This window comes from Brassica napus, chromosome A9, assembly GCF_020379485.1.
Source record: "Brassica napus cultivar Da-Ae chromosome A9, Da-Ae, whole genome shotgun sequence".
Classification (NCBI taxonomy): domain Eukaryota; kingdom Viridiplantae; phylum Streptophyta; class Magnoliopsida; order Brassicales; family Brassicaceae; genus Brassica; species Brassica napus.
This window is the reverse complement of record NC_063442.1, coordinates 23,812,776-23,838,518: the sequence shown is the minus strand read 5'-3', so window position 1 is coordinate 23,838,518 and position 25,743 is coordinate 23,812,776. Positions and strand designations below refer to the sequence as shown.

Below are 25,743 nucleotides of genomic sequence, written 5' to 3'. Positions count from 1 at the left end.
CTAATACCCTTGGTTTAAAATTAAATAAACAAACAAAAATAAAAATAAAAATAAAATAAAAATGAAAAAAAGAATTTTTTTTTATAGTTTCAGATTATATGTTTTCAGATTCGAAATTTTATAATTTTTTTTTTCGAAATTTTTTTTTTATTTTTTTTTTCAAATTTTCTTTTTATAATTTAAAAATACTTTTTGAAACTGTTTTTAAAATTTTTATTTTTTATTTTAATATTTTTTTTTATAAAATTTTAAACCCTAATTCCAAAACCTCACCCCTTAACTCTAAACCCTAAGGTTTGGATTAATTAACCCAAGGGGTATAAGTGTATATTTACCTCTTTAATGAAACCTATTTTTGTGACTTTGAGCCTTGAGTGCTACTTTGGGAACATAAACTTGGTTTGGTGCTATTCTAGTCTTTTTCTCTTTAGTTTAGGAAGATAATTTTTAAATTTGAAAGGATTATTTTTAGGGCAATTGTCAATAATAGCACCTTTGAAGTTTATGTCTCAAAAATAGCACTTGAAGGAGAAAGTCACAAAAATGACATTCATTAAAGGGTAAAATATCCCTAATACCCTTGGTTTAAAATTAAATAAACAAACAAAAATAAATAAAATAAAATAAAAATAAATAAAATAAAAAATGAATTTTTTTTTTATAATTTCAGATTATATGTTTTCAGATTCGAAATTTTTATAATTTTTTTTTCGAATTTTTTTTTTTTAATTTTTTTTTTCAAATTTTCTTTTTATATTTAAAAATTCTTTTTGAAACTGTTTTTAAAATTTTTATTTTTTATTTTAGTATTTTTTTTTATAAAATTTTAAACCCTAATTCCAAAACCCCACCACTTAACTCTAAACCCTAAGGTTTGGATTAATTAACCAAAGGGGTATAAATGTATATTTACCTCTTTAATGAAACCTATTTTTGTGATTTTGAGCTTTGAGTGCTATTTTGGGAACATAAACTTGGTTTAGTGCTATTTTAATCTTTTTCTCTTATTTTTATTAGTTATTATTTTGAAATGAAATAGATATATGGAGATGCTGATTGAAAACTCACATTCATTTGTGTGAAAAATTGAGGTGGGTTTATAAGAATGGAGTTGAGTGATTGATTCATCGGAATGTTTCATTTTAATACACAAAACAACACTAGTTTGCATGGATAGATAGTTCACCGGACTGAGAAAAACATATTGAAAAGTCGTGACATAAGAATTGTGGTGTGGACCCACGCTAGTTACCCCCTTCTCTATCGTATCGTCATCTATAGTTTCCATAAATCAACGGCTCTTCTGTAGCGTTACTGTGTTTGATGCGACAAAGCGCCTGAGAGTCGTCAGATCTGGTGGATGGCCGATCAAAATACATTTGAACGGCTGAGATAATTTCGTTGACTTGAAAATCGGAAAAGTGGAGAGGAGAGTCCCTTCGCTCAAGCTCTCCTTCTCTCCTAATCCTTTAAAGCGGCCACTGGAGGTCCCGAAGAACCATTTAAAGGCTACTGTCATGGAGTGAATTTTATTGTGGGCGAGTGATGATTTGATTCTTCTGCTTGTTATCATCGATCGATTTGTAGATCTCTAGAGTGGTGTGAGAAAGATACTTTTGGGAGACAAAAAAGTTTGAGATTTGTTCTATCTATTAAACTTTTCAATTCCAAGTTTGTTTTTTTTTTAAATTAAAATTGATGTGATGATCATCTTATCTGATGGGTTTTTGAAGGTGTAACGTAGACAAAGAACATGGAAACAGGAGAGGATGATCTGTGTCAGAACAATTGGGGAAGTGCTTCCATCTTGGATTACGAGATGGCTATGGAGGAGAAGGAGGAGCCTAATTTGCATGTTTTCAAAGCTTCTTCTTCGGGCAAAGACAACAACAACAACAACGGTGGTCAAGCTAGTGTGCAAGGCGTCAAGGCTCAAGCGTGGGATCCGAGGACCATGCTGTGCAACCTGTCTTTTATGGAACAGAAGATTCACGAACTGCAGGGTCTTGTTCACCTCATCCTTAGCCGAAACGGGCAGCTTCAAGACGAGCAGCAGCAACTCATAACCGCTGATCTTACTTCCATAATCATACAGCTGATTTCAACTGCAGGTAGTCTTCTTCCATCTGTTAATATGTTGTCTACTACAGCCCCAGGTTCAGCCTTGTTCCCTTTTCCAAGGGAGGCTAATAACCTTGCTTCACAGACCCTTAACAACGGTGGCGCCTCCCAAGAGCTCGAAGATGATGCCGAGGAAGGAGAGAACCTTCCTCCCGGTTCCTACGAGATTAAGCAGCTTGAGAAAGAGGAGATCCTCGCACCCCATACCAACTTCTGCACTATATGTGGCAAGGGTTTCAAGAGAGACGCCAACCTGAGGATGCACATGAGAGGGCACGGTGACCAGTACAAAACTCCCGCCGCTCTGGCCAAGCCCCCGACCAAAGAAACCCTACCCGTGTCTGATGAGCCGATGCTGATCAAAAGGTACTCTTGCCCATTCCCCGGCTGCAAACGCAACAAGGATCACAAAAGGTTCCAGCCTTTGAAGACCATTCTGTGCGTGAAGAACCATTATAAACGCACCCACTGCGACAAAAGCTTCACTTGCAGCCGCTGCCATACCAAGAAATTCTCTGTCATTGCCGATCTCAAAACCCACGAGAAGCACTGCGGTCAAAACAAGTGGCTCTGTTCCTGTGGTACCACATTCTCACGCAAAGACAAGCTGTTCGGTCACATTGCTCTGTTCCAGGGACACACTCCTGCGATCCCACTTGAAGACACAAAACCTTCGGCTGCTGCATCTTCTCAGAGAGGGAGCTCTGGTTGCGGGAACAATAACAACAACGCAGCAATGGTTAGTTTCAGTCTTGGTTCTGCAGCAAATGCTAATCAAGAAACCTCACAGCCTTGTTTCATGGATGGGAAGATAAGCTTCGAGGAGTCTTTCTCACCGCTGAGCTTTGATACATGCAACTTTGGAGGGTTTCCTCGATCTATATTTGATGATTCATTTCAAATGCTTATTTCAAGTGCATGTGGTTGCTCGCCCATCAATGGTGGTGTTGGCTCTGTTTCGGATACTAGTCTCTAAAGGCATTTTCAATATATGATTAAGCTATTTTGTTAGATGTTCTAGTTTTTTTTAGCCTTAGGCAGCTCCTTTGTGCCGTTAGTTTTGTTATTTTCTAGAATAATATCAGGTAGCAAAAGTGTATTCGCTTTTCCTAAAATCTGTTGCTAATGTAAAAAAGTTAGATTCTTTTTGTTATTACCTTTTATGGCTCTCACATTGGTGGAACCAACTATTGCATGTTAATTGTTAGCAACAATTTTAGGCAATGAATTGACCTCTCCTTTATCTTCATGTTATAATACCAACTAATTCGATATATAGATTCACCACATATATGGAAGGAAGTATAAAACCAAATCCAGTATGCAACTACACTGTGAACTTGCGAATTAACTAAAAGATTAGCCGCTAGCAGAAGCTAACATCACTTCTTGAGTAGATATCCATTGAATGGTTAGCACCAAGATGTGTTGGTTTGCTTGAGGTTTCTTAGTATCATCCATGCAAGGTTGAGAAGAAACTTGACAGTACTTCTGAGTCATTGCTTGTATCTCTCTCCACCAGCCATTGCTCTTCAATCTGTACCTTCACATCTCTGGGATAAAAAACAAGGAATGATTACAGAATATCCAACAGGAGATGCATGCATTAATAATCAAAATGAAAGTGAGAAAGAAAGGAACCTTTTCAAGGCAAGAACTTGATAGTTTCTTCTCAAGTAATCTGCATATTTGGTAAGGGCTTCTTGAGCATAAGGTCTCCCCACAGTTCTTACAGCTGCAGCGCTTAGTAAACTCTCCAGAGAACCATGTTTCCTCACAAGTTTCATCGCTGTTTTTCTTCCAAACGCCGGGACAACGTGCTGAATCCCCGGAACTCCATCGACCTCATCACCCATTATACATCCTATCACCAAAATCCATTATAGCCAAATTTAGTTGGCTTTAATATACATAACAAAGCAATGTACACTTACGAAAGCTCAAATCAGACTGTGGATCACAGTTATACTGGGCATGGTAGTGTTTCAGTGTATAGAAAGACCATCTTCTGAGATCAGCCAATGGAATGACAATCTGAACATTTTCTGAGATCAGCTGCTTAAAGTCTTTGTCAGGCGATGCAATAACGGCGCGGTGCCCTCTTTGCACGGCTTGTTCCATAAGTGTAGCCACCACATCGTCTGCTTCATGCCCTTGTATTCTAACAACCTTGTCCATCAAACCAGCTTCAAGTCAGATCATTTATTCAAAATTCTATGGCTTAAGTTCAAACACCAACACTACAACTGAGTAGAAGCATAGTTTTACCCACTGGCACATTGCATTTTCTAAGAACTTCTTCAACGAATTGGTGTGGCCTTTTGGAGTATTTCCCAGGATTTGGTGATTTCCTATGCGCTTTATATGAAGGCAGTAACTCTCGGCGTAGCTTGTTACCTTCTTCTCCATCAAGAACCTACAAAGGAAACATCTTTCAGACGCTTTCATAGATTGCAGAAATGAAAAGACTTTGTGCAGAGAGGAGAGTGTTTTACAGCTATGACGGGATCGGTGAGGCTGACTTGAGAGAAGAAGAGTGAAAGCCAGTGACCAAAAGCTTGTGAACTTGGCTTGTTTCCTTCGTAGCAGAGTGGACTAACGTCTAAGAAGAAGACCCTTTTCTTTTTCTTCCTGCTTTCTTCATTCATACCATCATTGGCAATAGCTTGCCCATAATCTGTTCGATGAAATGCCTCAGTGGAAGAGGGCGATACTGAAGATGCGCGAAGATGTGAAGAAGAAGAAGAAGAAGTGACCCATTTTGCTCGCGAAGCTTTATTCTTTTCGATGGATTGACTTCTCAAGAATAGAAGAAAAGAATTCGATTGAGCAAATCCTACTGTTGTCATCATCTTCAACCTTGAGAGAGAGAGAAGGGTTTTACACTCAATTTGTTAATTATCCACAGACGTTTTCGCTTTCATTTGTCCTTCTTTTCTTTTTCTAACTCAGGAAGGTTATGGGCCTTAAGTGGGCTTTTCAGATGAAAAACTTACAACGTTATTACAACATACGTATCTCAATAATCAACATTTTTTTTCTAATTACAAAAAGTTTGGCCGAAACTCATAATTCCTTGATTGGTAGAATATTAGTATAAGCACCAGATGATTACCCGCACCCTAAGCAAGATGATTTTAAAAAATATATATTTCACTTAAAAGTTATAAACAATATACATTTTGTTATCAATAACAGTTTTTACATTTGATTAGAGGTGGCATTCGAGAACCATTTAGTTCAGTTCTCGGATCTTTACGGGTTTCGGTTTGGGTTTGGATAACCTATTTATTTTTTTCTTCAAAAATTAAAGGTTATATACACTTTTAATCTTTCAAAATCTAAAAATAAAAATAATATATAACATATAAATTTGAATAATGAATGTCAAAGTACTTACGCTTAACATAAAAATTATTTCAACTTAAATATTTGGATAGAAAATCAATAGGTATTTTAAATATTTTAAGTATCGTTTAGCTATTTTAAACCTGTATATTTGTATGGAAATAAACTATGGATATTTGTATGAAAATTCTGCAATGAAATCATATGAGAAGGCCTTTCAATGTGCCAAATGTTGCAGGAGATATCTCAAACAAACAAATGAGTATGTTCCAACATTACTCTTAGAAAAAGAAGTCGATTCTATCAACGAAACTGATTACGGCAGAAATACAAAGCTCCCATGGAATCAAAAGCAGAGAAGATTGGGTTGCAAAAAAAAAAAAAGGCAGTAATTAGGCCTAGAAAGTAAGGTCCTTTGGGTCCTCAATAATGCTGGCCAATGTTTGCAAGAACTGTGCGAGATCAGCACCATAGATAACACGATGATCTGCCGTCACATTCACCTGTGGATTTGTAAGTGAACAGTCATCATTAACAAGTTCCATGAAGACAAAAAGAGAAGAGGAACAATTTCTAGAACAAGAGTTACCTGCATCTGGTTTTTCATGCCGATGCGGCCGTCTTTAGTAGCAACCACTGTAGGTTGTGATGCTCCTACAGCCATAATCGCTCCCTTCATTGATCACAGAAGAAGAGAAAGTTAATGAACTGTTTAACCCTTTCTAGGCCAAAGAACTAGACTCAGTAGTTTGACAGAATCTGAATTTGTACATAAAAGGGAAAACACTTACAGTTCCAGGGGGAAGAATTGCATCAAACCGATCAACACCGAACATTCCGAGGTTAGAGAGAGTGAAAGTACCTGAAAATTACCCAGAAGGAATAAGAAACAAGGCTCAAACGATGTCTTTACATTTGATCAAACTATCAGTATTACCAGTGTTGTACTCCTGAGGCTGCAGCTGCTTGGCTCGGGCCTTATCAACCAATTCTTTCCATTTTCTAGACAATGAATAAATGTCAACCTGTTTACAAAATGAGTTAGAACAATCCGTTGATACCGTTTCAAAGACAGAGTAAACTCAAAACTGTTGAAAAGAGCGCACCTTGTCGGCGTTCTGAAGAACAGGAGTGATCAAACCACCATCAATAGCAACAGCAACAGCAATGTTGATACTACTGTTATACACAAAACTATTACCATCTCTGCAGGAAGAGTTTACAACTGGATGTTTTGCGAGTGCAAGTGCAGTTGCCTTTGCTAGTAGTGCCGTCATTGTCACACCTTTAGACTTAATCTACACAAGCCAACCAAGCGCAAAAAAAAAAAAAGATCAATAACACTTGCAGGTTGGAACCAGTCGTAATATGCTTCTCTCATGCATATCATATACACTTTTAACTATCTATCTATCTCTCATTGCAGATCAGTGAAAACCGCCTCCTATGACATTGGACTCTAACCCTTAAGCTCCAATTATACTATTCATCCGAAAGTTCAAAAACCTTTTTGACCAATTAGTTTTCTAAATGTTTGCAATCAGAATAAATAAAAGATCCAAATTTTCAATCAATTTTTTTAAGAAAATGAAATCACCTTCTTGTAGAGAGCATCAAGAGCATCGGTGTTGATTGTGTAACCGACTCTAAAAGTGGGAACCGACAAGCTCTCAGCCATGTTCCGGCTCACGGCGGCTTGCATTGTGGTGAATGGAACCACGGAGCCGAGCTCAACACTAGGCTCCTTTTGAACAGGAGGAGCAGCAGCAACAGCGGCTTCAACATCTTTAGCAACAATCCTTCCCATAGGCCCACTTCCAACTAAAGCAGCCAACTCCACTTTCAACTCCTTGGCTAGCTTCTTCGCATAAGGAGAAGCCACCACTCTCTTCCCTCCTTCAGACGCCGGATGCACTGCCGACGCAGACGCAGAAGCAGAAGACACAGCCTTCGGGGGAGGAACCGAAGAAACCGTGTCTTCAACAACCGGAGGTGCTTGGGAAGTGCCTCCACCACCAACGGAAGCTTTAGCCCTAGCGTCCGCGATTTCTTCCTCAGTCTCAGCTAACAAAGCAATGGCGGATCCAACGGGAGCCACACCGCCTTCCTCGACCATGATTGCGGCGAGATAACCGTCGTAGAAAGTCTCCACGTCCATATCGGCCTTGTCGGATTCGACGACCACAACACTCTCCCCTTTGCTGAGCTTGTCGCCTTCGGATTTGACCCAGGACACGATTTTGCCTTCGGTCATGGTGGAGCTGAGAGCAGGCATGAAGATCTCTCGGATCTTCGCCCGGACGGTGACGACTCGTGGCTTGTTAACGCGGAAATGAGGAGCGGAGGAGGAGCAGGATCGGGTTCTGCAAGTGGAGGAAGGAAGGAACGACGTGTTGAGAAGACCAGACATGTTGAATTCGTGAATCACAATGCCACAGTGTAGAGAGTAGCGATGGGATTTAAGGGGAAGCGATGGATGGATGGACCGTTCCTCGGAATTATCGAATTAGTTGTCACCGGTGACAACCACTCTCACCTCTACTCTTTTCTTTATTTCTCACGCCCCCTTTTTGGTGTCTATTGGGCTTCTTCTGAGGCCCATTTTGTTCCTTTTTTTTTTTTTACTATTTTAATTATACATTAATTTAACTATTTTAATTGTGTATAGTTTTTCTCTGAATTCTATATATCAAAAATGTTAGAAAGCCAATGAAATAAAGAATTTTCTAAGCTATTTTTGTTTGGTAAAAATTACTAATAGATAGAAAAATAGACTGTTAAATACTAAACTCAAATCGCTTTTTCACATAATCTTAATTTATCTAAAAAAACAGCAAACTCTTCGTTGACTAAGCTATTTAAAATTTAATTTTAGTCACCATGTATTATTGTCTATAGGTCATGTACTGTTTACACTGAATAAGACAACGTCATTTCAAAATTATAATCTTTTAAATTAAATACTCAAATCGTAATCTTTATCCTAACCCAATATCAATTTCATCTTATCTTTTTATATATTTTTCCCCATTTTTTCAAAACCAAAAATTTCTTCTTTTCAAATCGATTTTATTAACTTTATAGTTAGGAATATGTTCATTTTGTTTAGAAAACACAATTTAGAAAGTAAAGTTTTTCTTCAAAGTATATTTGTAGTAATGATGTGTCTATATTCCTATCAACGGAATATTCTTAAACTTCACTTTAGCAGCGTGAAACTAAAAGAGATATAAGTTTGATTTGATGATTTTCTACACCATTTTTGGATGTGAAGATAAAATTAACAACATCATTGTTTTTTGATATGAACATTTGTTTAAGTGAGTAGAAGAGTCACTGTTGAAAGATATGTATGATAAATTACATACCTTGAGAACATTGAGAAAATAATTTAAAATTTGAAACTGGATGTTGAAAGCTTGAAGGAGGTTATTCAAGAGTTGAAAGAAGATCTTATTTGGACCAATTTCATATGAGTAAGTGGAAACTCATTATCAAAACATGACGTGGATTCCTTTTCTTGATTTTTTTTTGTACTAGTCATTTCACGTTTTTTTCTTTTTGTGAATAAGGATTATAAAAATTGTATTGATTCTAGATTTTTCCAAACCCCCCGAGAAAAGCATGAAAATATTATGAATGATAAAAAGGGTAATCCTTAGTTTCACTCTGTGACATTGCCTATCTTATCAATTAACCTCATTCACAACTTAAATTAGAATGTACGTGTTGTTATGTTTGGTTTGTTAGTCATTCACAAGATATTTTGCTAATCATTGTTTAAATCTCTTCTATATTGGTGATTGTGGTTGTGTTTTTTTGTTTGTTTCAAAATAGTAAAATATAATCAATGTATTATATTTTTTTAAGGGGATAAATTGGTTGCATGATAGTGATACAGACAAAAAACAAAGCAATGAATTGAATAAAAATCGAGGACCCTCTTCTCATGAAATCGAATCTAATCAAAGCTTTTCTTCTTCTTCTTCTTCTTTCAAAGTTTCAACTCTTAAAACGTCGCGCTACACTACAAATCACCTCACATTGTTTTCGTATACCTCATCTGGCTCTCGCCTCCAAGCAACATACTCGATCCAACGTAAATAAGTTTTGAAGTCCCCAGGAGCAAAGAAACGTGGCTTTTCTCCAAGTGACACTGTGTAATATGGAAGTAGAGAAACCAACAAGTAATATACAGGACAGATTTTAGAAAAAAAAAGATGTTCAGGTCGTTTATTGTTGTAGTGCTGCTTGTATAAGGTTTCGCTTCTCCTCTGATCTGTGTCGGAACAACTTTGCAATCTTTCTTCTCTCGCAGTCCTGAAAATTCAGACGAGGAAACAAAACATATGAAACTTAGAAATTTAGTTCTAGATACTCTTTGCTACGCAGACTACGGTATGAAATCTAATCCACAATTCAATCGTTGTAACAAAAAGACATCCATAAAATATGAGACCACTACATACTACCCTATGGGTTCCACGACTAGACAAGCCACTCACTGCATTTGGGGTTTGGCTCTGATACTACTAGTTTATAGGACTTTACTCAACCTCGTGTCAAAAGCACTTTCGACTAAACAACCCTAAACCCAGCTTACAAATGGAGGCAAGGCAACCCACTGCTTTAGACGAGCATCAAACAGCTTATTGTTATTAATATCTTTCTTTACCTTGAACATGTGAAGATTAAATGGTTTGTCAGGATTCATCCTTCTTAGTTTCTGGTAAGTATAGGCAAAACTCAGCTGGTCACGAGGAGTGAAGCGTTCCACTTCGTTGTACCAAAGACACGAGAATAGGTTCGACATGGGAGTATGTGCACGTACAATGAAAGACCCCTCTGGAACATCTGCGACCAAGATACACAAGAGGATTGTAAGTAAGCAAAACGCAAAAATGTTTTGTACATATGACCAATGCCAGGTATTGATTGACCCTTGCATGGTGGCAATAAGGGTTTGACCAACAAAGAGCATATAACCTAAATGTTGAAGTAATGGATGGCTGCAAAAACTATTAGCATAGTTGCGCATGCGAATATCTAAATCCTCGACTTGATCATAAACAATAATACTTGATAAGGAAATTAAAAACTCAGTGTGCATCTAATGAGCAACCCAGTTATGGCCACTAACTAATGCAAAACGCTCCCCGCAGAAAAAAAAAGGGTTGAAATTTTCGGTTTATATCAGTTATCCAACAAAATCTTACTGCTAGGAAGAAGCTTAAACGGATCTGAAGCATTGAATCTGGTCAGCCCGTCAGCCTTGTAAAACTCAAACTGTTGATCTATAACAGTATGATTGTACTTGTTCAGCTTCTTGTTTTGTGCAACCTCTTCCCATAAACAATGGCGGTCATAGTGATTGGATATAGCATACTCGTGACCTTTACGCCATAGGAAGTACTCCAGAATGAGTAGAGGATCCAACTGAAGTCGCAACTTGCTGTCTAACCAGATTGAGTACCTGGAAGAATAAACAGCAGTTGAGTTTCTTTGTGTACTAATATAGATTTGGTCTGACTTGAGAACTTGGTCGGCATTGGATATGCAACCAGATGTATGCGTATTCCAAACATGGCTTTTGTCTTTGTGGCTCAGAATGACAATTATGCATATGCTTTACAAATTATAACTCATGTTCTTTCAGGTATTTTTCCTTAAACCTACTCAACCATGGAACACTTATCTGTTTTCTAACTGCAACTGCTGGAAAGATATGTGCTAGTCAGACCCATCAAAAATGAGAGTTATCGTTATGACATAAGACTTACCTTGCTGATGGAAAAAGTCGGTGTGGCAACAGTTTTGGTATTTTTCCTACCCTCCGCATATCTGCGTAAGGAAGATTCTTCACAACAACCAACTTCCACAAACCAATGAATCCTGCTCGGTCTGGAGCATTGCCTTCTGCAGAAAGTGTTTGCATGGTAATCTCGTCCACGAACACAATGAAGCAGACATTTTTTCTTGACAACCGACTTATCTAAGTGAATAGAAAAAAAATTCAGGTTAGCACAAGTAATAAAATACCATAACCAATAAAGCAAAAGGAAATAAGGAACACAACAGAGCAAATGTGTTTTCTGAGATTCTCGAGGAAACATGAGGTTGCTCCTTGAAGCAAGATAGTTTTGCTAGAGGAGCTACTCCCAGGTCCTGGTAAACCTTTATAAGGCCATGAGAAGAGATCTTAACAGATGGGTGTCCATGGCTGATGAAAACACTCACAGAACCAACTTTATGATGCCAGCTATTTAAGCATTCATTATAACTCACTATTAGTGTACCTAGCTCAAAACTGCTCATTTTCATCTATTTCCACCCATTAGTCTACAACAGTTAGTTAAACTGCACCTACAATTTAACACGTGTCACTTGAACTCTCTAAGATAACTCGGCTCGCAAGTCTCTGCTAGGGACTATGTATGTGCCACTAAAACTTAGGCTCAATGTATGCGCGGTAGACTCCTATTATGATACAAAACTCACTGGTCACAGAAACAAATTTTAGACGCAGAAAATCAGAAGGCCAAACAACATAAAGATACATCAACAACGATGGAGGGAATAATACCATTTTATTGGCAGGAGGCCTCAAGCGATCAGAATTGCCAAAGATGCATGAGATAACAGCAATGTGGCATCTACTGATATAATTAGTATCATCTTCTGTCAAGTCAAACCCAGTGGTTGGAGATCCTTTGGGAGCTTTGACAAAACCACAATGAATTTGCTTGTCTTGAACGAAAAAGGAAGCTTCCCGCTCCTGTAAACTCTGATGACCTGCAAACCTAGGCTCCCACTGCTCTTCCCCATCGGGTTTATCTTCATTATCTATGTACTGTAAGGAGAACCTAGCAGATTTTCGAGTATTCAAGGGCTCCACTATTGGTTGACTAGAATTCAACAGCTTCATCTCACAAGATGCACCTGAAAGATTAAAGAATGATGATGAGCAGAAGTTCTCAAAGGAAGCTGATTACGAAGTTATCACCTGAAGATCTGCGGCCTCGACCTCTTCTTTTTGTATCAGATCGTGATTTTTTCCCGGACTTAGCACCCGTACTAACAAGAGAAGAATCCTCAAGTGGCCTTTTCGAAGAATCCTTTTCCTCAGTATGCTCCTTGCTCAGAACCTCGGTGGGCTTCTTCTCTTTATGCGTATCTTCAGTGTCATCAACGTATTCATCCCCTTGAGAATCAATGGCATCATCGTCATTAGGGTCCACATCGAGAGCCTCGTGATCGCCACCACCACCACCGTTAACAAGGGAAGCTTGATACTCGGCTTCATACTTGTTTAATTCGTTCCGTCCAGCTTCATTGTAGAAACCCACATTCCCCTTCACTTGAGCAACAACATGTTTATCTTCAGATAGATGCTCTACTCCATCTTCATTATAGTCATCATCCCGTCGTCTGTCATCCTTATCCCAATATCTCGAGTCTCGTCCATGAACCACTGACCCCTGACCAAACTCAAGCACCTTCTCAGGGTCAATTCTCGTCACATTCGCCAGAAAATCACCGTCGTAAGAATCTAATCCAGACAGACAAACAAAAGATAAGAAACAATCTTAAGAGATAGCAAGGGAAGGAATCGAACGAACCTTTATCATCGTAGCCACTGTTAGTAAAGCCAGAGATGTAATAGTAGGCTAGAACAGTGAGAACGAGCACAAGGCAGATGACAAAGACTACAGAGCCGATTCCAAGGCGACGAATCCTCTCTGGTCGTACTACGGATCGCCTCCACCGATTAGTCTTCCCGTGCTGAGTCGCTCCTCCCACGCCGTTCCGGATCCCGATCGCTATATGCTCAGAAGAAGATGCGCCGTTGTGAGGGTAACTGCCGCCGACGCGACCGTTGAATCTCTCGGTTCCCGATTGTCTATATTGAGCCATACTAGCATTGTCGACAGAGAAGGTTGTTGAGAAGGAGATTTCAAGTGTGAATGAAGCAGGTTGACTTAACTTCACGGACGAATAAAGATCGATTTACATCATTAATAAGTGAGAGAGAGAGAGAGAGAGAGGAGAAACATAGCTAGGTTAGAGCATCTCCGACCCATTGCTATTTTCACTTCTATAATAGTATTTAGAGGTGAAATTGCTCCAAGCCACCTCTATTTCTTCCTCTATTCTATAATTAGAGATCTCTATTTTTTCCTCTATTTATAAAGGAAGAAATAGCATTCCATATTTTAGAGATTGCTATTTTAAGGGAATACATTGGAGCATATCTCACCTCTATTATAGAATTCCCCTATTTTAGAGGTGAAAATAGCAAAATACATTGGAAATGGTCTTACAGATGATTGCGCGTGATTCGACGCACTTCCGGCGACTTAGATCTGTATGCGGGGAATCAAGCCCCTAGATCTGGTCCGACCCGTTCATTTGTCGATATTCTCTATTTTGGGCTTTTTGGCTTTATAGATTTTGGGTCCATCCAGCAATTTTGAATCATTTTCTTGATAAAATTGTCTACTTGTACCGCAGTTTAAACAAAATAAATAGTAATAAACGAAAATGTACAAAAAGACTCGGCTATAATAAAACCAAAATAAAACTACGCAACATACAAAATAAAAATCGACAAAAAAGTACACGTCTAAGCAAACCGTGGATCTACCGATTCCGAACACCATAACTCAAAACACTTTTGTTGTTGTCAACTCCTCATAGTTGATGCCACTAGTGCTACTTTCCAAAGCCAACCCTCAAATTTCATTAGAGTGAAGCGTGCACGTTCCGTAGTGAACAGTCCAAAGACGGTTTGGCTTTGACAGTTCGAACAACCTAGTCAGTGTTGGACGATAATGAGAAATATTTGGCCAAGTTTGGATGCACTAGATGAAAAATGATTCTGAGTAGGAATGTACTGCTTGGAGCTAGATAAGCTCGGCCAGTTGGTTTTACACTCAGATCAGTTTGTGAATTTCATAAGAGTTTGGAAAGTTATTCAGATAATGTGAAATTTTCGGACAACAATTGTGGGATTCAGACAAGTGTGGTCATTTTCGGACCGGACAGCTGAACAATGATCCGATTCAGTTAGGACGGTTGAGCTTGTTGACCTGACAGTGATGGTCAGATTAATACAAGTATTGTCAGATTCAAACAAGTATTTGCAGATTCAGACATAACAGTTGGGCTTGTCAGTTTAGAACATGCTGGTCGGATTCAAGATGGTTGGTTTTGTCATCTGAGATTAGTTAGTTCAGAGAATGGACATACTGATATGCATTTTTGGCGAAAAGGTTAGTGGGCCAAAATGTGTACTAATATCCCAAGAGAATGAGCGGAAACAGTTATTTGGCGGTTACTGGATTTTCAAACTAGCGCAAAGGGGTTAATGAGTTATATCATGCGTGTGGATCCTAAAACCTACACTTGGTATTTGGTAATGTTTGTAATAGATTAGGGAAGAAGAATTTTGTGGCAACAATATCCTCAGAATAAAACGATGTAATCAAACTCAAGTTGATGAAAATAGACTTTATATATATTGATGTTGAATGGTTTACAAGGTATGAAAATGGTAGTCTAAACAAGACTTAGACTAGGAATCAAAGTAAGGACAAGATTCAAATGGGTAAGTGAAGAGCTCGAGGTCAATAGGCCAAGGAGTGTTCCAGTGTGTCTTGTCTCCTTGCTCTTGTATCCCTTTTATAATCCATCATCTTGTTTATAGCTTCTGATATTTCCTCTTCTTCCTAACGTTGCGATCCCGGAAATCTTAGAGACTTGGTGGTTGCAACAAATCTTATAGTTTGTTTGGCAAATATCCCATTTGGTGTTACTTGTTTTTGCAATCCTGCAAACTTGGCTTCTGGTCCTAGTCGAGTTCAAGATTAATCACCAAAGATCGACCTTCGTTTGGATCTACCTTGAAGTCGTCATCTTAAGGTTATTGTTGACTTTGTTTTCTTCGAGCTCCAATCATATGTGATTTGCGCCAAACGTTGTCCATGTCTTTGCTTTAACGAGATTTGTAAGATTTTGGGTCCAATAGTTGTCCCCCAATCCTTAATGGGCTCGTTCATTGCTTGTTACGGAGTAAGGATAAAATATATTTTGAACTTCCAAATCTTCCTTTTTCGCGGAGATAATTGTGATTCACCCATGATATCCACATAATATTATTCTCATATATTCGATTTATCCTTTGCCATAATCTCCTCGATATATATGTAATATCGGCTATAAATTCAAGGGTCATACACTTCTCTTCTTCATATCTTCCTTCGTTTTTATAGTCTTTTGCTGATGATGTCCACCAGGAGAAGATGATAATGCTCAAATTACTCTAAGAGCAACTCTCTCAAATAAAAGATCGATTGCAATATTTATGGATCAAATCTACATGGAATGTGGATTACACAATAAATTGTAAGTTTATAGGTTAAGTTAGGCAAAAATAATATGAAAGCAATAAATAAATAAAAAACAAATAAATTGGTTTTTAAATAGATAGGAAAATTGTTAGATCCAGGATATCAAACAGGTAAATCATAACTCAAATAAATAATTGCTAACGGTTTTATTAAGATTAATCCTAGAACTCGAATTCATAAGTAAGCCATTCAATTCTCATTGTGATTACTATCAGATGTCTAAATCATCGATGTCCAACTCTCGTTGCTATTCGAAATACATTAGGTGCCAATTTGATACGTTTACTAAGTCCTAGACCAATTTTCGTTGTGATTAACAACTTAGAACAACAAGATTCAGTTCAAGTGTTGATTTCATTCTCATGTTTCTCAAATATCCTAAGATCAGATTTCTAGTCAATTACTCCAAATAAGCAATAAGATTAATCCTGGTGAAGGATGAAATATGATTACCATAACAATTCTATATATCACAAGTTCATCAATACTCTAAAAAACCATTAAATCTAACAAGAAGACCACTCAGCCATGATCATACAAAACATAGCAAAAATTTGAATGAATTACATAAGAATATAAGAGTTAATACAATAAATGGTAAACTAGGTTAAGACCCGCGCAATTGCGCGGGATGAATGTTATATATAAAAATAATTTTTATACATTATTATTTATTTGTGATCATTTAAGTATCATGTATATAATTAAATTAGAGTAATCACATAAATCAAAACAATACCTCTCATTTATTTATAATATTTGTTTTGGTAAATAAATATTTATTTTATATGGCATATAACTAAATTTCAATGACATGGACATATATATAGTATATTTTAATATAAATATTTATTATTGAGAATTCATACTCATATAATAAACACAAAATTTCTAATGTGCGATTTTTTCAATGCAAATTTCATAATTAAAATTTCAAAATTTCTAATGTGAGATTTTAACATATTTATGTATTTTTAGATGTTATATGTTATATAGTTTAATTTTAAACTATACTGATATATAATATGAATGTCTATTAAATGAGACTTCATATTCATACGATTTTATGATCATTTGTATTTTGTTATTACAAAACAATTTAAGCCATTGATCACAAAATTTTAGTGTGAGACATTTAACATTTTTTGTTATTTATAGTCGTTTAAAAAATTCAAAATATATCATATAAGAAAAAAACTAATTTTTATTAGTATATGGTTAATGTGATTGTCTAATAAGTTTTAATAATATAAATTTTTTTTTAAAAAAGAGGTAAGATACAAAAATTGTTATCAAATATTAATTATTCATAATGATTAATTGTCATATATATGTTAATCATATTAGGTAATTCTGTAGCTTTTATTTAAGGAAAGTGCGAGAATATACTTTTGTACACTAATAATCAATTTTATAGTTAGTTTACTAAAAAGTATAATATATGTTAAGATGGACCAATCTATTTTTCTAAGAATTAATTCTGAATTTTATTATCATGGTGACACGTGGCTACAAAAAAATGTTGAAATGTTTCTCAATTAATATATAAGAGATTTCGGTTGTTTAAGTGTTAACCCAAATCAATATAATCGGATGGCCAAAATAGTAATCGGTGGAAGCACCGTAGCCTATTGGTTAAGGTTTAAAGGCTTTTACACCCAGATCTTGGGTTCGAACCCCAAACTATGGAATTTCTTGCAGATTACAAAAAATCCAGGTTTCAAGTCCCGGAGAGAGTGATTTATTAAAACAGGCTACAGAAGAAAGGTTTACGAGGAATCTTCAACATGATGCAAGTAGATCTGGTCAGGGATGGATCTTCATAGGACGGCTCAGATGATGCAGTTAGACCTAGATCTTCATAAGGCAGTTAGTATTGTCGGTTGTAGAATCGCCTATGTAATCTTTCTCATAAAATGTAATGTCCTAATAAATCAGCGTTAAAAAACAATTATAATAAATATATTTATGATGTTCCAAATATTTTTATATTATTTTGTTGGACCATTTCAAACTTAAAAGACAACTTTATCATCAGATAAAAAATATGACTCTAAATTGATATAATAGTTTTAAGGTTTCCGCCGTTACATGATACACACTCATGATGAGGATAATAAGACTTTCCACTATGTTGTTAAGCTTCTAGATACACATAATACTAGTCGAGAAAACACACTCATGATGGTTCAACGGTGTCCTCTCAGGCAGATCGATAAAGCAGAAAGCTGAGCACTTCTTTACTGATTTTTTTCTACAAAATAAGCTTCTGGATTATATTGGTGAAACAGTTGTGTACTGAGACCTCATTGACTTTAGATGCTTTCACTCTGAATGCAGTTTATTGCAACAAGAGGTTACAACTGAGGAAGATCGGAAGGTTCTATTTGGTGAACAAATCACTAGGACAAGATGGGCATCTATTTGATTTTCAAATGACATGATCAGTTGTTGGTAAAGATTTCACAATAGCAATACAATCTTTCTTCCGGGAAAGTGTTTCTTCCGATGATGACAGAAAAAAAAAAGTGTTTCTTCCGAAAGAATGCTATGCGTAAAAGGATAATATTATTGTTTAGTGGTATATACTCTTGTTCATTAAATATTGGGACGATCCAAACTACCAAAGAAGTTATATTCTCACCATCTTGCATTGCAAGCTTCCTATTTGTCAGGAAGAGAGCTTAGCTCCATAACATAGCTCGCCAAGTCGGTTGCAGCACCAGAACCAGGACCAAAAAGTCAAGCCTTCTTCTCCATGCTTCTCTTGGTCTATGTGTCCAATCTAACTTCAATCTTAGGAGATTTGTCAAGAAGAGAGCTTAGCTCACTTACATAGCTTGCCAAGTCAGTTGTGGAAGTAATAGAAGCAAGACTAGAGTCAGACCCTTCTTCTCCACTCTTGTCATCCACCTGCTTTGTAGTCAGAGTGCCATAAAACACTTTCATTGCAGCTTCAGTTGAGAGAGCATGCACAGAATCGTGTAATTTACGAAACTTGTCTTTAGTTTCTTGTTCATCGATCAGCTTTTCTCTGAGCTCATCTGGGAAGAAAGCTATCGCACTTCAAAAACAGAATAAGTATTAGATATGCTTCATAGCCGGGAAAAAAGCTAATCTATTAATTACCTGGAAACACCTCTAACAATACCAAACTTGTAGCCAGCCAGGACTGATTCCCTGTATCCAACATTATAACCTTCCTGCGCAGAAGCTTCTTGCCCAGCACTAATCCCATCACGGTATCCAACCTATGACATCGAATCAGCAAAAAATCAAATCACATTTCTTTAGTAAATAAAGGCAAAAACAAATTCAATTTAGAGAAAATATTACCGTGTGAAATTTCTCACGTATCTTCTCCGCCTCCTTGTTCATTGAGTAAGCTTCACTTGGTTCATCATTTGAACTTCCAAAGAAGGATCCGTCTAAACCCTCAAGATTGTGATCATCATTACCTAAACGAACGGACATTAAGTTAATGCCTGCCTGCTCTAATCATATCATGAAATCTACTTAGTTCACATAAGAATCCAAGAAAAGAGGATCCAGCTAAGAACACAGCAAGACAACAAAGAACTCATGAGCAGATGGGTTTCAGAAACATGCACTCTTTGATCATCTGAGCATATCTAGCACAACAATACAGTAACATATCCATGTTCACACTATGATTTTGAAGTTTTCGGAACACAAAAGCATCTTCATCCGTAGACCCGGATGGCAGGAACAACATTGGCAAACAAAATCTAATATAATTAACAATACCTATAACTGAGCATAGGTTGCAAGGAGAACATTATTAGCAAACAAAAAGTGCATGTGTAAACTAGAACAGATGGCAGGAACTGAGAAGACACCGACTTCATCAAGTGTGTGACAGGATCACGTCAAAATCAAAACAAACATGAGGATATGAATCATCCAGTTTCTCAGTGAGGCCACACTGAAATCTTACTAAACTATGACAACATATATTTTAGCCATAAGATCACAAAAAAAAAAAAGCATTGTCAGGTACAGAGCAAGAGACAAAGACCTCAAGCTACTTCAATTGCATCTAACATATATATGAAGGTAAGATTCTCACCAGGTTTTGAAAGCTGCAAACCTTCTCCGTAAAGCTCTTTGGCAAAATTAGACTTGTCATCTGTGTAATCGTAACAAACAAAACACAAAGCTTTTATTCAAAATCATAGAAATGGTATTATTATTATTTATCACAACCTTCAGACGGCTCCATCCGTTCTACAGCGAAGTTTGACCCAAAAGACGTCAGAGTACGGAGAGACTTCGACGGCCACTACTAAGTTTAGAGATTTTAGGACTTTTTCACTTTACTTTTTTCTACCCCTCACCCCACCCCAGTTTTGCCTATGTCTTATGATGACTATGAGGCTCAAACCCAGTAGTTTTGTTTTCGGTTAATTTAATTTGGATTTAAAAACTGTGGGCTTATAATTTAATTATCTACCATTTTCAATTAGGTAAAAATCAATCTCAACATCCAAACTTTTCAATTCAGAATGAAAAATATAGATTACGATACAGATGTTGCCTAAAAAAGAAGATTTGAATACATAATAAATAAATTTCATATAAAATTTATTATATATTAAAAATGTGTATAAATCATTGATTATTGCTATACTATAAGTTTTAGAATTTTGAAACTTAATCGATTATTTATTTAAGTTCTGAAACCTAGGGATGTTGTTTGTTATGTTATCATAATAAGTAAACAGATTTTTGTAAGGTTTTGTTTTTGCAAAATTGACCTACAACTCAAACTCAAACACAAAACTAATCTCATTTTTTTGGAAATTAGTTTTGCTCTATTCACCTCCACAAGTTCACATAATTCACGAAAATACCATCAATTTTTTTTCTTTTCGAAAATGACATTTTTATTCTTTCACCCTCATCATCTTTAAGTAATTACAAGATTGCCATTGTCATCAATACACTAACCACCATGAACAACCAATTTGAAGCTCTTAATGCTCCCAAAATCGATTTATCCTTCTTCTTTCTCCATTCTTATGAACTAAACACAATATCTCTCTTACTTTCTCTCCACATGAAGCTAAAAAAACCCAAGATTTTGATTCTACATTTTTTATGGATCATAGAGTCAAAGAAGCTAACGATTCTGGGTGGGTCACTTTCGTTTGAGATTCTGTGTTCTTGGAGAAGCCTTATGTGTGCTAAAGAAGTTATCTCACCAATATAAGGTATGAAATCAAGTTTTTTTTCAGATCTGTTCGTCCAGACGACTTACCTGGAAGTCGTCTGGTCAACGCAGAGGTTATTTTTGCAATTGACTTTGAAATCTATTTTCTGAGACGACTGAAAGTTAAGTCGTCTGATTTTGTTTGGTTACAAAAAAATCTCTAAAGAACCTAGAAGACTTATATTTCAGTCGTCATAGGTTAGTTTTGCGTTTGACTGGATTATTTCAGAAGTTTGACTTTTCTGGACGACTTACATTTCAGTCGTCTGGTAAAAATTGAAATATCAATATTTTATTAAAACTAGACGACTTACAATTAGGTCGTCATAGGTTATTTTTGCAATTGAAAAAAAAACTTCAATATTTAATTATACCCAGACAACTTACAATGCAGTCGTCCGCCTGACGACTTACATGTAAGTCGTCCAGGATTTCATTTCGAGATTCTGGTCAAACCTCGTAAATATTGGGCGACTTACATGTAAGTCGTTGGACGGACGACTGAACTGTAAGTCATCTATATATAATTAAATATTAAAGTTTTATTTTTCAATCGCAAAACTAACCTATGACGACTTAATTGTAAGTCGTCGAGTTTTAATAAATTATTGATATTTGAATTTTTCACCAGACGACTGAAATGTAAGTCGTTCAGGAAAGTCAAATTTCTGAAATAATCCAGTCAAATGCAAAACTAATATATGACGACTGAAATGTAAGTCGTCTAGCTTTTTTGGAGTTTTTTTTAACCAAACAAAAGTAGACGACTTATTTTTTAGTCGTCCCAGATAATAGATTTCAAAGTCAATTGCAAAAATAACATCTGCGTTGACCAGACGACTTATATTTTAGTCGTCTGGAAGACATAGATTGAAGTCGTCCGCGTCGACCTAAATGGACGACTTCTCTGGAAGTCTACTAGATGACCTCCGTGGATTTCGTCTGTGTCAATGTTTAATAAACTTGCATTTTCTCTAAAACTATAAAGACTTTTTAACATTGTCTTGTTAATTCATGTTTATTAATGAATATTTGGGCTACTCAATGAAATTTATAACTTTATTGGTGATATTTATGAGGTTACCAACATTTAGGCGGGAATATTTGGACGACTTACATGTAAGTCCTTTGTTTTAATTTCTTTACCAGACGACTAAAATGCAAGTCGTCTAGACCCTAAACTTAATTAGCTAACTAAATACTTCATAAAATTAAATGAAACTTCAAAAGTGTTTACTATACACAAAAATAAACACGTATAGGTAAAAAATTAATTTTTCAAAAAAACATTCAAGCTTTCCAAAATCTAACACTAAGAATACATACAATACTACAACATATGTTGCCAAACCCTAGACCAAAGAATACCATGATTCACTACCTACACTCATCTATGCTGAAAACAATTCAATTTTGTTATATTTAATTTATATCACTTAAAACTGTTTATAATTACATGATTTTAATTTTTCGCTTATCAAAATATTTATTTAAAAATTTAAAAATTATTTTTAAGATCAGCTACACTAGAAGACTTACTTTGAAGTCGTCCAGACGACTTCCAACATCTCAGACGACTTACTAGGGCTATATTCGTAAAAATGACTTCTGGTTTTTTGTTTGGTCACAAGGGACTGGGCTGTAATTTCACAAGGCTTTTAGGTTAGTTTTGCATTTGATTCAAATTTGGGTATAAGTTTGGGGTTAAAATCAAGTTGTAGATTAGTTTTGGCAAATTCTCTTTTTTTTTAAACCGTTTTAAATATCCAACCATAATATTAATTAACCTCGAAAGATAAGAATTTTGTATTCCTCAAAAATTTCAAAAATATTCTTAGTTCATATTCGAATATATTCTTATTTCAGATTTATATATTATACGATCAACTATTCAAAAGTGTTTTTTTTTGGTTAATATAGACATACAAGGAAATATATGCTTAAAGGTTTAACTGTAATTAGAGTTTCTCAATATCCTCGTCATACAAGTCTGTATATAAGGTTATACGTTACACTTCTAATGAATCAAATCATTAAACCTATATGGTATCAGAACCACCATACCTAAAAATCATACTCTCTTTTTTTGCCTCGTCTAAACAACACTCAAAATAGCTTCATCCCCTATATAAACCAAAGAGACCATCGTCATCATTAACAAAATATTTTTGAGTGTCAACATGACTAATGGGACGAAACTCACTAACACACACAATTTGATGTGGAGCAGACAAGTCCATGTGCTGTTTGATGCCTATGATCTCACCGGCAACCTAGATGACTCTCTCGAAGTTCCTTCAGCAACTGATATTGTACCTGCAGTGAATCAAGAATTTTTTACATTGAAACAAACAAAAAAAACTTGTATTCAGTGCTCTCCTTTGATCCATTTCAACGGCCATCCAACCATTGCTCTCACGAGCCACAACAGCGTACCGAATCTGGAAAACACTGGCGGCTACGTATGCTAAACCCACATGTGGTCACATCAAACAACTGAGACAACATGTTAAAGACTGAAAGAAGAGAAATAAGACTGTTGGTGAGTATATGCAGGGACTCATCACAAGGTTTGACCAACTCACGATTTTTGGTAGGCTTTACAATACTGAAGATCAAGTGGAGTTTGTCATTGATGGTCTTCCTGAAGAGTACAAAAATGTGGCTGATCAAATTGAGAATAAAGACACAACTCATTCTCTCACAAAGATTCATGAGAGGCTGCTCAACCATGAAGCAAAACTACAATCCGCTACTCTACAACAAACGATCCATCATGTCTCAGAAAACATAGCCACACATCGAGGTTCCAACACCAAAAACAACTAGCGCGGCTCCAACCCCAACAACAGGAAGTTTTACAAACCGAAACAACAACAACAAGAACAACAATTGGCAGCAAAACAACAATCAACATGATACATATCAGCCTTGTCCATACCTCGGGAGATGGCAACTATGTGGAACTCAAGGTCATAGTGCCTGCAGGTGTACTCAAGCTCAGAAAAACCGCAACGTTTATGATGTATGCTGTCCATTTACACCTTCGCAGCCAAGAGAAAATGTGGCTATGGCACTTCAGTTCATGGCCAACAACTGATTATTGGACAGCGAGGCAACTAACCACATCACAAGTAATATCGAAAATACGTCTCTCCATCAGCCATATTCTGGAAACGATGAAGTACTCATAAGAGATGGGTCTAGTCTCGCGATCTCGCACACTGGTTCTTCCTTAATACTTTCAAAACTTCAACCTGTATATTTAACCAATATTCTTTGTGTTCCCAAAATCAATAAAAACTTAATATATATGTTACCATTTATCATTTATGTAACTCTAACCAAGTGTATGTGGAATTTTTCCCTGCTCATTTTCAGGTGAAATATCTCGGCACGGGGGTACCATTACTCCAAGGACGCTAAAAACAAGCTCTACAAGTGGCCAGTAACCCCATCCACCATTGTGACAGCACAAATGTCACCGTCTCTACTACACCGACTTTGACGTTTACAATTTGTTTTTTTTTTCCTTTTTAATATTTAGGATAATTAACATAAGTGTTTTCTAATTAGGATTTTGGTTTTCTATATAAGGCATAGCCTTGACATGTTTTTAATATACGAATACTTTTACAATCTCTTAAACTCTCTAAATAACTTTCTGCGCAAGCAAGCGATTATTATCAAAGATCTCAGGTTCTTCGAGCTGATCCTTCTTCCTACGTGATCAACTCCTAGGTCTGTGAATCCCCTTCCTTCTAACCTGCAAGTAGGGTTACTAGTTTGGGACTTATACTCGGATATCCTATCTCATTGGTATCAGATACTAAACCCCTCAGGACCAAGATATGGATACAAGGTCGACTACCGTTATGAACGACATGAGCAAACAGATTGATGAGCTGCGCACAACGCAAACTCAACAAACAGGAGAGATCCGCAAGGAACTCGGAGGTGAAATCACAGCACTCAAAGCAATCATAGAGAAGTACTTCGCCAATACACCACCACCACCCTCTACCCATCGTGAAGGGATACAAGGCGAAACGACTTCTGATCTCACTGGGGGAATGTCTCAAACAGACCCGCCAGATCGATCTAATCCAGAACAGAGTGCAGAAAAAAAAAACCCAAGCAACACCAACCCACCCCTTCACCATGGACTATCATCACGACTTACAAAAATGGGCTTCCCGATGTTTGATGGCTCGGAACTTAGAGAATGGATTTACCGCTGCGAACAATTCTTCTCAATTGATAGTACCCCACCCGAACTAAAGGTGCGCCTCGCCTCTCTCCACATGACTGGAAAAGTCCTCCAATGGCACCACTCATATCTTGCCAACCGCTACAACATATTCCCCTTATGGCCGGAATACGTTGCTGCAGTTTCAGAACGTTTCAGCGAGCTTTTTGATGATCCTCTATCGCAGTTAGTCAGCTTGAAACAAGGAAACGACACCATCGATGTGTATCTGGAAAAGTTTGACTCTGCCATGACAAGGATCACACTTGCTCCGAGTCACGCCTTGAGTATCTTTTTGACAAACATGCACCAGCATCTAGCTCTTCATGTGCGTCAATCCAAGGTCAATTCCGTTCCTGAAGCAGCAAAAATTGCTAAGTTAC

General features: G+C 36.7%; 5 protein-coding genes across 7 annotated transcripts; 1 reads left to right on the top strand and 4 right to left on the bottom strand.

Moving 5' to 3' along the window:
• The first annotated feature begins 1,242 nt into the window (after positions 1-1,242).
• On the top strand, positions 1,243-3,274 carry LOC106367040 (protein SENSITIVE TO PROTON RHIZOTOXICITY 1). 2 transcript variants are annotated; one of them, XM_022691451.2, is made up of 3 exons: positions 1,245-1,631; positions 1,734-2,107; positions 2,207-3,274. In XM_022691451.2, exons 2-3 carry the CDS (start codon positions 1,754-1,756, stop codon positions 3,095-3,097), a joined length of 1,245 nt encoding a protein of 414 aa, XP_022547172.1. In that variant the 5' UTR covers positions 1,245-1,631; positions 1,734-1,753; the 3' UTR covers positions 3,098-3,274. The 2 variants fall into 2 exon arrangements, with proteins under 2 accessions (XP_013662182.1, XP_022547172.1); XM_013806728.3 differs by having other exon boundaries at positions 1,243-1,631; positions 1,734-3,274.
• A 61-nt stretch (positions 3,275-3,335) lies between these two features.
• On the bottom strand, positions 3,336-5,046 carry LOC106367041 (5'-3' exonuclease). Of its 2 annotated transcripts, none has more exons than XM_013806729.3 (5): positions 4,617-5,046; positions 4,394-4,537; positions 4,056-4,290; positions 3,763-3,985; positions 3,336-3,674 (listed from the first exon to the last, which is right to left on the bottom strand). In XM_013806729.3, the coding sequence occupies exons 1-5, from the start codon at positions 4,971-4,973 to the stop codon at positions 3,575-3,577; spliced, it is 1,059 nt and encodes a 352-aa protein (XP_013662183.1). In that variant the 5' UTR covers positions 4,974-5,046; the 3' UTR covers positions 3,336-3,574. The 2 variants fall into 2 exon arrangements, with proteins under 2 accessions (XP_013662183.1, XP_022547173.1); XM_022691452.2 differs by having other exon boundaries at positions 4,390-4,537; positions 4,617-4,856.
• Positions 5,047-5,664: 618 nt separating this feature from the next.
• LOC106367039 (dihydrolipoyllysine-residue acetyltransferase component 5 of pyruvate dehydrogenase complex, chloroplastic) lies at positions 5,665-8,039 on the bottom strand. The gene is made up of 6 exons (XM_013806727.3): positions 7,067-8,039; positions 6,576-6,767; positions 6,407-6,494; positions 6,261-6,331; positions 6,059-6,142; positions 5,665-5,972 (listed from the first exon to the last, which is right to left on the bottom strand). Exons 1-6 carry the CDS (start codon positions 7,877-7,879, stop codon positions 5,868-5,870), a joined length of 1,353 nt encoding a protein of 450 aa, XP_013662181.1. The 5' UTR covers positions 7,880-8,039; the 3' UTR covers positions 5,665-5,867.
• A 1,272-nt stretch (positions 8,040-9,311) lies between these two features.
• Positions 9,312-13,513, bottom strand: BNAANNG02230D. The gene is made up of 7 exons (XM_013806724.3): positions 13,089-13,513; positions 12,473-13,018; positions 12,053-12,408; positions 11,250-11,461; positions 10,686-10,942; positions 10,145-10,323; positions 9,312-9,789 (listed from the first exon to the last, which is right to left on the bottom strand). Exons 1-7 carry the CDS (start codon positions 13,381-13,383, stop codon positions 9,703-9,705), a joined length of 1,932 nt encoding a protein of 643 aa, XP_013662178.1. The 5' UTR covers positions 13,384-13,513; the 3' UTR covers positions 9,312-9,702.
• A 4,768-nt stretch (positions 13,514-18,281) lies between these two features.
• BNAANNG02220D (protein yae1) lies at positions 18,282-20,259 on the bottom strand. The gene is made up of 5 exons (XM_013806726.3): positions 20,106-20,259; positions 19,969-20,028; positions 19,215-19,336; positions 19,008-19,129; positions 18,282-18,942 (listed from the first exon to the last, which is right to left on the bottom strand). The coding sequence occupies exons 1-5, from the start codon at positions 20,119-20,121 to the stop codon at positions 18,651-18,653; spliced, it is 612 nt and encodes a 203-aa protein (XP_013662180.1). The 5' UTR covers positions 20,122-20,259; the 3' UTR covers positions 18,282-18,650.
• Positions 20,260-25,743: the final 5,484 nt, after the last annotated feature.

Coding starts and splice junctions, on each gene's coding strand:
- LOC106367040 (XM_013806728.3), top strand. CDS start 1,754: ATGGAAACAGGAGAGGATGATCTGTGTCAGAACAATTGGGGAAGTGCT.
- LOC106367041 (XM_013806729.3), bottom strand. CDS start 4,973: ATGATGACAACAGTAGGATTTGCTCAATCGAATTCTTTTCTTCTATTC. Junction 4,538..4,616: donor TCACCGATCCCGTCATAGCT/GTAAAACACTCT, acceptor TTTCCTTTGTAG/GTTCTTGATGGAGAAGAAGG. Junction 4,291..4,393: donor TTAGAAAATGCAATGTGCCA/GTGGGTAAAACT, acceptor TTGATGGACAAG/GTTGTTAGAATACAAGGGCA.
- LOC106367039 (XM_013806727.3), bottom strand. CDS start 7,879: ATGTCTGGTCTTCTCAACACGTCGTTCCTTCCTTCCTCCACTTGCAGA. Junction 6,332..6,406: donor GCCTCAGGAGTACAACACTG/GTAATACTGATA, acceptor GGTAATTTTCAG/GTACTTTCACTCTCTCTAAC. Junction 5,973..6,058: donor GCATGAAAAACCAGATGCAG/GTAACTCTTGTT, acceptor ACAAATCCACAG/GTGAATGTGACGGCAGATCA.
- BNAANNG02230D (XM_013806724.3), bottom strand. CDS start 13,383: ATGGCTCAATATAGACAATCGGGAACCGAGAGATTCAACGGTCGCGTC. Junction 10,324..10,685: donor GTTTAAGCTTCTTCCTAGCA/GTAAGATTTTGT, acceptor TCTTGGTCGCAG/ATGTTCCAGAGGGGTCTTTC. Junction 9,790..10,144: donor TTAATCTTCACATGTTCAAG/GTAAAGAAAGAT, acceptor CTGAATTTTCAG/GACTGCGAGAGAAGAAAGAT.
- BNAANNG02220D (XM_013806726.3), bottom strand. Junction 19,337..19,968: donor TTTGCAGCTTTCAAAACCTG/GTGAGAATCTTA, acceptor CCGTTCGTTTAG/GTAATGATGATCACAATCTT. Junction 18,943..19,007: donor ATTGTTAGAGGTGTTTCCAG/GTAATTAATAGA, acceptor CTGTTTTTGAAG/TGCGATAGCTTTCTTCCCAG.